This window comes from Cornus florida, unplaced genomic scaffold (genome assembly GCF_030987335.1).
Source record: "Cornus florida cultivar Cherokee Brave unplaced genomic scaffold, ASM3098733v1 CherokeeBrave_3.0.0_Hap2_Chr09, whole genome shotgun sequence".
NCBI classification, from domain to species: Eukaryota; Viridiplantae; Streptophyta; class Magnoliopsida; order Cornales; family Cornaceae; genus Cornus; species Cornus florida.
Window position 1 is genome coordinate 56,370,459 of NW_026775579.1, and position 10,353 is coordinate 56,380,811.

The 10,353-nt window shown below is 32.9% G+C and overlaps 1 protein-coding gene across 1 annotated transcript; it reads left to right on the plus strand.

Annotated features, from left to right (window-relative positions):
- The first annotated feature begins 4,637 nt into the window (after positions 1-4,637).
- LOC132272648 (transcription factor bHLH84-like) lies at positions 4,638-6,131 on the plus strand. Its single transcript, XM_059773751.1, has 5 exons — positions 4,638-5,246; positions 5,322-5,582; positions 5,672-5,737; positions 5,852-5,917; positions 6,039-6,131. The coding sequence occupies exons 1-5, from the start codon at positions 4,638-4,640 to the stop codon at positions 6,129-6,131; spliced, it is 1,095 nt and encodes a 364-aa protein (XP_059629734.1).
- Positions 6,132-10,353: the final 4,222 nt, after the last annotated feature.

The window sequence follows — 10,353 nt, forward strand, 5'->3', positions numbered from 1 at the left end:
TTAATAGGTTACTCACAGTTGATACACTGAATTTAAGGTGCAAGGCATTCACTGCCTGTTAGTATCTTCGTTTGTAAGAAAATATGAAGGAATGCTTGTTTCAAGAGGTGTTAAGGAGATACTATTCAATTGAGCTTTGGTATTTTCATCATGTCCATGGCTTCGGCCGTCAACGGGGACGTAAACTCTCATGACAGAGGAGATATCATTAAACTACACAACTTTTGGTCCATAGTTGTCGAGGATATTAAACTCATACTCCGTAAATACTTTTATTATTTGAACTACGAAATAATACTCTGTATAAATGCGCAGTGTTTCCTACTAGTATTTCTACACATACAAACTGTACCTTCCTAAATGATTATATTATCTTTTTATTATTATAAAATAATCAGTAATTTAATTTTGAAATATAAGGCCAAACATGAAACCATACTTCTTATAAGTCAGCCAACCAAAACACAAAACCATATTTCATACCATTGACCTGGAACTGGGAAATGGTCATATGATCTCCTTTTATTAATCTGCAAAAGCATTAAATAGTTTTTATTTTTCCATGAAGTATATTCAATTTAATTTTTAAAATGATATCATTAAATTATCTATAATTATAGTGGCAAAAAACATAAAATTCAGTAGCCACATATTCCATAATCTAAGTTATTTAACCAAATGCAAGTCAATGCAAGTGCCGTGTTGTCTCGGTAGTTGGGTTTCTTTTTCGGGGAGTCCATGTTTGAACTTTGCATTTTCTCTCTTCCCTCTAACAATTAATCCCTAATTTTCTCTCTTCCCTCTAACAATTAATCTCTAACATTCTTGTTTAAAGATATAAATTGTCAATTTCGAAAACTTTCAAAACATAGTTTAGGAATATAAGCATGCTTGGTTTGTCATTTAGAAATAATTATCAAGAATTAAAAAAATCATTTTAAGAGAAACACAAAAGACATTTTTATGAAACTATGTTTTTTTTTTTTTTTTTGAGTTTTTTTTTTTTTGAGTTTTAGAAAGAAAAAAAAATTTCAACCAAGCAGTTTTATAAAGTTTTTTAATTTTCAATTATCAAAAAATAAAAAATTATTGTCAAAAAACTGAACCAAACATGCCGAATTTTTTTTGTTTTTTTTTTTAAAAAAAAAAAGAAAAGAAAAGAAAAAGAAATAGGGCATACCAAAATGAAAACTGAAACTTATTGTGAGACAGAAGAGTGTCTGTCTATGAGTGTCTTACTTAACTTAAAAAAAAAAGTGTCTGTCACGAAAAATAAAAACATATATGTGTGTGTGTGTGTGTGTGTGTGTGTGTGTGTTACATACATCACATATAATACTTGAAATGCAATGGTTTGATCTGAGATCAAAATCGATGCGAAGTCCATTTTAACTGGTTGAATTCAAACTAAAAAATTTTCAAATTCAGATTAAGTATATTTTAATCTAATTTGATTCAGTTTAAATTATATGGATTACATTTGGATTTCACACGTACAAATCAATTCCAGATCCGCTCCATTTCGAACCCTAGTTACATACATAAATATACATATAATATGCATTTGTATATGTATACGCGTTTTATCCTCTTGAGACCATATATAATATGCCATGGGATATATGTTGAGCAGAGCTACGATGAGAGCACTCTTACCATGTGTTTGCGCGTTCATTCATTTGATCGACTCTATGACATTATTATTTGGCATTCAATACAGGGAATGACAGGGAATGAGAGTTACGAGAAATTATTGGATGGTCCTGATTCATTAACACTTAGTGGATTAGTTAAATACAAATTTTTAGATTGAGAAAATGACCTCACAAGAGTGTATTAATAAATTACAAATTTTATAATCGGAAGGTTTTCATTGAATTAGTTCACTAAGTGTTAAATAAACCAGGATCATCTAATAATTTCAATTTCTGGAGAGTTACCAGACTCATCAGTCATTACAAGTCATGATATTCAGGCGACTAATTAGGTCTATTTATCAAAGTAAAATAATTAAGATTATTGAGGTCTAAAACAGAATTCCGCTTCAGATCATTCAACCACTATAACTATTTTAGTTTGACCAATAAACCTAGTAGACGGAATATCACATGAAATTATTAAAATCTATTGTAATTGTGACTGCTTCAACAATCCATTAACCCATCATAATACATACTTGGAAGGGGAACAACAACATGAAGAACACGTGGCTCAAAATCGTAGGAACACCTCCATTGTAACTGGTGGCAAAGAATAATAATGATCCTGTTGGTCGTTTGATAGGACAAAACTAGCTGTCCCAAACCCTAATTTATGCTCTTGAGTCATGACATCTTTTTGAGCTCTATTCAGACAATGAAAAACCCTAATAAGTCCTAACCCATAGTCGTGCAAAGCCGGCCTTAACCACTCGCAATTTCCAAACCAACAAAATCTGAATTTCTTTTGGTTTCCATCATCATCATATATCTCTCTACACTGTCTGTGAGATTTTTGGATTTTATTCCCTCTCACTTGTTAGGGTTTCTATGGTTTAATTTTTTGTGTAGTGATCGTGCAATGGGCGGTGTAACCTCCAAGGTACATTGAAGAAGACGTCATACAATTCTATTCCAACATAAAATTATATCATTATAGTACAAGTGAGTGCATATAAGTATGTATTTAATTATATATGTATCTATATGTGTATGTACACATAGAATTGGTCTTGTAATGTGTCTATATCCAAAGGGTAGGATTGGACCTTGAGAGTCGCCGGAATCTAAGGGGGTGAATTGGAATTTGGAAGTTGAAGGACTAAGTTCAGTTAATCTAATTTGGTTAACTGCAAGACTTTAATGGCAAATCTAAGTGTTTTGAGGACTAGGGCTTATATATATATTGGTATATAAACTATCTTCAAGACTAGGATTTAACAGCTGGGTTTTTGGTCTGTCATAGATATTGTGCTTTTTAGCAATATTTATGGTTTCATATTTGTTTATTTGGTGCATATATATATATATATATATATATATATATATATCTTTAACATAGGTTGATTAATGTTTCAATGTTACATGAACAATATTTGTGATGGGTATATGTTTTAGGAAATGGAAGGGTAGTGATTTGACATAAATACAATATAGAGGAGGCAAGAATATTAGTTGTGGATGAATGATTTGCTTGGAAGATTTAACCGAAGTTTAAATTGGGATTACAATGCGACAACTAAATCTTCTAATCAATTGAGATTAGTAATAGAGTGGTGCTACAATGAGGGTGCTCTCACTCTGAACTCACACCCTTATATGTTAAATTAAAGTGAGATTACAACGAGTGTGTTCTCACTGTGAACTTACGCTTTCATCCATCAAATTGAAGTCAGATTAAATGTGTGATCCAACTTTTGAGTGCGTGCGCTCACGTAATGTTCTAGTAAATTGAAATTACTAATATGGCAGTGTTATAATGACCGAGGGTGTTGTCACTGTGAACTTACACTTTTATCAATCAAATTAAAGTCGGATTAAATATATGATCTAATTATGAGTGCGCGAACTCAGGCAATTTTTTAGTAAATTGAGATTCCTGATAGAGAAGTGTTACAATGAGAATGCTCTCACTGTAAACTAACGCTCTCATCAACTAGATTAAATTTGATCCATCTGAAGAGTGCTCGAGCTCACGTGAGAACACCCTCGTGATAACATTTTTCTTACTAATATCATTTCACGAGGAAGGGGGGTTGGTAGATGAAAATGTCCCCTCCCCCCCACCCCAACACACACACACACACACAAACACAAATATGATTGTTAATGACTAAAGAGGGCTTGAAAAAGGGCATCTATGTAATGCATACATATCTCACTTCTACAGTTGTACATGAACAAGTCACTTCTAATCTCACAGATGTTTGAAAGGCATATCAGCATGGTATACTGAAATTATATAAATTTTGAGCAGAGAAACATTAGGTGGCCGGTGAACTTTAGGCCACAACATAGGGGACAAGGGTCGACTTTTGCGGTTACCATGTCTAGCCAAGAGCAGCTCTTTTTGATTCATTCTGTTTTTTAATTCCTCAACAAAATTCCCTCTACTTATTATACTCTAAAAAACACTTCCCACGTTCTGGTTTTTATGAAAAATGATCTCTCTCTCTCTCTCTCTCTCTCTCTCCTCCACAACTATATGATCATCGTCTAAACACTAATTAATCATGTTTAGTCACTTCTCAATGATTGGATTAAGAGATGAGTCAAACTAGCGTTACGGTAGGTTTAGCAAGTCTAAGATGGTTTAAGGCCATTGAAAGGATGGTGTTATCTTAATCCATCAATGCATGAATTTGGTCTCCTCTGAGTTGTACTTTGCCTGGTTTTTGGGCCCACAGTGGACTCCTGAGATTAGTTCAGAGAATTGGGACCTACCCATGAAAAATGATTGGGAATTAAGAATTAATTTAGAATTACAAATAATGTCAATCCTTCAATAACATTCTTTGTCACCCCTTTGTATAAATATGTCTCCAATTTTTCTCTCATTCCAAGCCTGATCATTCTCTAAGCACTATCACTAAAAAAACTAGAATATCCCCTCTTTTTTTTCCCTCCAAAAGCTTCCAATTTTAGGGGGAAAAAAAAAAGATGGAGCCTGTGGGAGCTTTTCTTGATGATGAATGGGATTCATTGAGCAGGATGTTGTCCACAGAAGGGGCTGATTTCATGGTGCAGTTGCTCGGTCACGACGAGCATCATGATGGTTTGAGCTTCATAACTAATTCATCATCAACCTTTTGTGATGATGATCAGAGTTTGTTTTGTTCTTCAAACACCTTTGACTCCAATTTTCACTATTTTTCTCATGAGAGTAACAACAATAGTAGTGCTAGTAATGGCACATTTTTTCCCATTCCTAGCCATGAAAACTACCACCTAAATAGTCATTCTAACCATATTCCAATAGCCAATAATGCATATGATGAGTCCATGGATTTATGTTTGATGGACAACGAAAACAATAGCTCAATTGTGCCGGTTTTCGCTGATGGCATAATGGAAGACATTCTCTGCTTGAAAGAAGAGATGAGCATTGACCACCAAGTAGAGACTGTAGGTGATCAGCTGGAGACAATTGCTGATCATGGCAAGGAAATGCAGCTCAAGAGGAAGTTGAATGTGCCCAAAGGAGTGGAAGACAAAATCAACCACGACACGTCTGAGAATACAAAGAAGAAATCTAGGGTTTCAAGAGATGTGAGTACACAAGAAATCATTAATCATATAGTATATAGTAGTAATAGGTGTCTTATCATGGTTGTCCAAATGCAGGCACAAAAGGGTAAGAAAAATGCACAGGCAAGGAAGAACCAGAAGCAATCCACGAATGCCAACGACGAAGAGGGTACTACTAATGCTGAATTGAATGGACAAAGCCCTAGTTGTCAAAGCTCAGAGGATGATTCTGAAGCCTCTCATGAGAACAATGAACTCGGAACCTCGGATTCTAAAGGGCCAAAAGCTCTCAACTTGAATGGGAAGACCAGAGCTAGTAGGGGTTCTGCAACTGATCCTCAAAGCCTCTATGCAAGGGTAAGAAAATTTTGAAATTGAAGGCAATGTAATTTCAGGATTTTAATTAACCCTCTATTTCTTATTATTTTTTTCTATCAATTTTGCAGAAAAGGAGAGAGAAAATAAATGAGAGATTGAGAGTCTTGCAGAATCTTGTTCCTAATGGAACAAAGGTATGTATATAGTATGTTCCATGAATTTGAAGTACTTGAATTTCATTGAATTACCAGTTTTAATTTGTAACAATGCTTGAACATGATTGAATTTTCTAATGCAATATATGACAGGTTGACATTAGCACAATGCTTGAAGAGGCAGTCCATTATGTGAAGTTTTTGCAGCTTCAAATTAAGGTAGGAGAAAAAGTAGATTCAATTATTTCCATTATATATATATATATATATATATAAGTCCTTTGTTATTACTTGAAGCTACAAGGAATATATATTCTAATCTTTGTGTTGTTTTTTATAGTTATTAAGCTCAGATGATATGTGGATGTATGCTCCCATTGCTTACAATGGAGTGGACATGGGTCTCTACCAAAATATTTCTCCAACTCTATGACCTTGGAGGGAGCTGTTGGAATTTTTTTTCACCCTCAATGTCCATTTATTGCCAGCAAAAAAGAAGACGATGACGGACGATGAAGAGAATTTATATTCTGACTTGCAATGGATTAACATAGATAAAACTCCATTTTCATTCATGAGGAGTAATCCTCATTTTTATAATAACATTTTAAATGTTCTTACTCGTCAAAGTGTGAAGCTTGGGAATGTTCTTTTCAAGATCATGAAAGTATTGGCAGCTATAAAAGAGATCATGTAATTCAACCCAAATATATAATTATTAAAAAACAAAATTTTACTTGTGATAGCTAACCTTGCATTTTTGTGAATTATGAAATGCTCATGAACTTGCATTTTGTAGTATAATTTTTTAATTGATAATGAGAAGAAAACATTTGCCTACTTCTGTTTTGTGAGGACAGAATTAGTTGACAGAGATGCAGCCCCCCCAATATTGATGTTTGTGAACTGGATTTTATTTGAGAATGATACATGTTCTTCCATGAGGGTCTATTGGAATTTTGAATGAACATTGACAATAAAACAAAGCTAGCTAGGTAGTACAAGTGAAACATGATATATACATATATAGGGACAGACCCAGAAAAGTACTTGAGGGGGGCCATTTTTAACAAAGAAATATTGAGGGGCAATGGTGGAGTTTTTCTTTAATTTCAGTGGGGGCAAACTTGGAATTTTGTAAGTATATAATTTTTAAAAAGCAAAATTAGTTGGTATAATAGGAAAAAGAAAAAAATTGCCTGTGAGTCCATCACAGGTTCGTTCCTGTATGTGTGTGTGTGTATATATATACATGAGTAATAATTTTTTGGTTATCGGTGAGTAAGAAATTCATTTGCGCTATGCGTGATCATTGGATATAAAAAAAAAATGTAGTTATGAAAAAAAATAACAATCACATCCAACAACAGTCATCCATTCATAGTAGATTAGTTTCTTGCCCACCGCTGAGGAAGAAATCATTTCCTAGGTTTTTGAAGTTGACCAACATCTAAAGATTTAAACAAGGATTAATGGAGGGTGATAGGAAAGAGGGCACCATAGATTGGTCCAAGTTCAATTAACAAAAAGTTAATCAGGATTTGATAATGTAATGATAAACATTTTAATAGGTATCTGCTAAATTATTACTCTACTTTTATCAGAATATATGGATGATTTCATTAAACACTCCAATTTAATTTCTTGCAGCTGTACTCATTGATTTTTCTATTTATATTTATAATATCATGAATACATGATCCTATTTTGTGACGTTAAACATTTTTTTTAGAACAAGTTTAAAAATTAATCAATCTTCTAATCAGCAAAAATCTATTGGATACTATTCGATTTTCCACTGTTAAAGGTTATTGAATTTGTTGTATTTTATGCTTTTATGAAAAAAAAAAAAAAAAAAAAAAAGAAGAAGAAGAAGAAAAGGAAAAAAATTAATGAGATTAATTTGAATTTCATGATCTAACTCTTCTCCTGTAAAGTTTTATTTCTTTAGGTTTATTTAAACTACTAAAAATGACAGACATGGAGTTCCTTCAATTTGTCAACCTCTTCAAATATTTGTTACTAAATTATTTACAATTATGCTAATATTTGGAGTACCAAATCAATGCTAAGTATTAAATTTCTGCGGATTTTAAATTCGAAGTGTAACATTAAAAAAAATGACCCTTAGTGGATTTCTCTAATCTATTTGTATAGCCAACTAATTACATTAAGGGTCAATTTACACGGATAGGTTGAGTGTACAAAAAAGGGCAAGTGGAACAGATGTTTTTTAAAACCTATACCTGTCCTATAACCGTTGATAGTTTTAAAATCTAAACCCATACCCACCCTTAGGGCAGGACGGGGCGGTACAAATTGTTGACTTAACCTTGTAGACGCTGAATTGATCAACAGATTTTGACTCTTGAATCAATAAGGTACAATCTTGAAATTTTAGTGTCTATAACATAGGCCAAAAATCACCTTCAGTCCCACAGTGCCCCATTTTCTCCATTTGGGAATAAGTGGACAGGACTTGGCCACGTGCACTGTTTCTTTGTATTAAATGGGTATAAAATATTAAAGTATTATATAATAAATACGGTATATATATTATAATAATACTATATATTGGTCTGAATTGTCCATTTTACCCTTAAGCTTTGTTTGGATTGAGGGATTTAGAGAGATTTGGAGAGAAAAGAAAGGGAAGGATAGTGTTAAGTATGTTTGGATGGAGAGAATATAAGAGAAAAGAAAGGATTATGAAGGATTTGGAGGGATAGCGCCTATCCCTCCAAATCCTTCCAACTAAATCCTTCCAATTTTGAGAAGATTTGAGGGGAAATGAAACAATTTAAATAAAATTTTCATTAAAGACAAAATTAACCTTCAAAATTCAATACACAAAATTTATATTACATTAAAGTCCTAGGTCAATAATATTAGGGCGTAGCTTCTCTATCTCCTCTTCTCTCGCATCTACAAATTAGAATTTGATGGGAAAGCGAGGAAGGTGGTTGGTTGTTCCTGTGTTGTTGTTGAGGATTACGGGGAAGAAACTCAGGGTCTTCACATAGTTCAGGAGTATGTGAAATCCCATTAAGCTTACAGCTGAGAATGAGGATCTTTTTCATTGAGGGGTTTTTTCTTTAGTTAGTTTTGAGCAGTTTTTATCTCATTTTCTAGAGATATTATACAAGGGTGCATGGGAACACATTTTTATTTATCATCCCGTTTTCTTATTTGAATCATGAGGAGTATTTGTCTTATCAAAAAAAAAAAAAAAAAAGGTCCAAGAGAAACAAAATTTGGAGGAAAAGAAAGAAAAAACGTGTTGCAGAAATGCTTGCAAAGGTGGTGCTTACATTTTCAACTTGTCTTTATTTTGAATCTTTTGTTTGTGGATATGGATTTGGGCCCCTTAATCTAAATTAAATCCACTGTTTAATGGAACTTTAGGATCCAGAATTAGATTATTAGAATGTTAGTGACATCCTTGATCACCTTGATCAATTTGACCTTTCAAATTACAAGTATTTCATAAATTATAAGGATTTTATATAATACAAGTAATTCAAAAGGGTAATTCAAGCTTTCCAAATTACAAGTAATTCAAGCTTTTGAAACAAGTTATTTTATTTACATTAGATACAAAAGGGTAATATAGTAATTTGATTATTATGCTTTCATTTCTTTTCTCTCCTCAGTTTTATCCAAATAAGAATATTATACTTTCATTTCTTTTTCCTTTCTTTTCCTTTCTCTCTTGTGTATCCAAACGAAGCCTAAATATTGTTTGCAATTGTCCATTTACCCCTAACATCATTTTTAACAAAAGAAGGGTGGGAAGAAGAAGGTTTTAACGAAAGAAGAAGAAGAAGAAGAAGAAGGGAAGGCCTGAGGCTTTAGGGTTTTGGAGGTTTGTCTGAAACGAAGAACAAGGGAAGACGAAGAAGAAAGGAACAAGGGAAGATGAAGAAGAAGGTGTGAGGCTTTAGGGTTTTGGAGGTTGGTCTGAAACGAAGAATAAGGGAGGTCTGAAACGAGAAGGGAAGGTCTGAGGCTTTAGGGTTTTGAAGGTTTGTCTTAAACGAAGAATAGGGAAGACGAAAATATATTTTTTTACCAATCATGATTAACACTGTTCATTAACCCAAAATGGAGAAAATGAGGCACTGTACGACTGAAGGTGATCCTGCCCCGCATAACATATCATTTATATAGTTATGATCACACATCTTCTCCACATCACACTAAGCTCTCAGCTCATGTCTAACCCAATAAAGTTGAGTCTTAACTCAAAACTTGAAAAAAAAAAATAATACTTAAATTATGTTTGTTACTTGCGGCTGGAAATTTTGTATTTCGGGTTAGGCTTTATGTTGGTTTGGTCCAGAACAAAAACTGGATCGATCTTACTACTTCCAGAAATATTAGAACCGAAACAAACAGTTAAAATTGGTGAAAGTTAACTAAATGACAATATAAATAATTTCTTCTATATATAGTTTAAAAGTTCTTATAAATATTATATATATTCAAATTAATCAAATAAAAAATCAAAATTAAAAAACTATATCAAAAAATAAAAAAAATGTACCGAACTAAATCAATTTCAGAAATATTAGAACCTAAACAAACCGTTAAAATTAGTGGAAGCAAACTAAAAATGATACTATAAATAATCGATTTGTTGTTCTATAGTTTAA

Excerpts from the sequence above, each read along its gene's own strand:
- LOC132272648 (XM_059773751.1), top strand. The coding sequence starts at position 4,638 with ATGGAGCCTGTGGGAGCTTTTCTTGATGATGAATGGGATTCATTGAGC. Across the intron at positions 5,247-5,321 it reads AATCTAGGGTTTCAAGAGAT|GCACAAAAGGGTAAGAAAAA; the intron begins GTGAGTACACAA and ends GTCCAAATGCAG. Across the intron at positions 5,918-6,038 it reads TTTTGCAGCTTCAAATTAAG|TTATTAAGCTCAGATGATAT; the intron begins GTAGGAGAAAAA and ends TGTTTTTTATAG.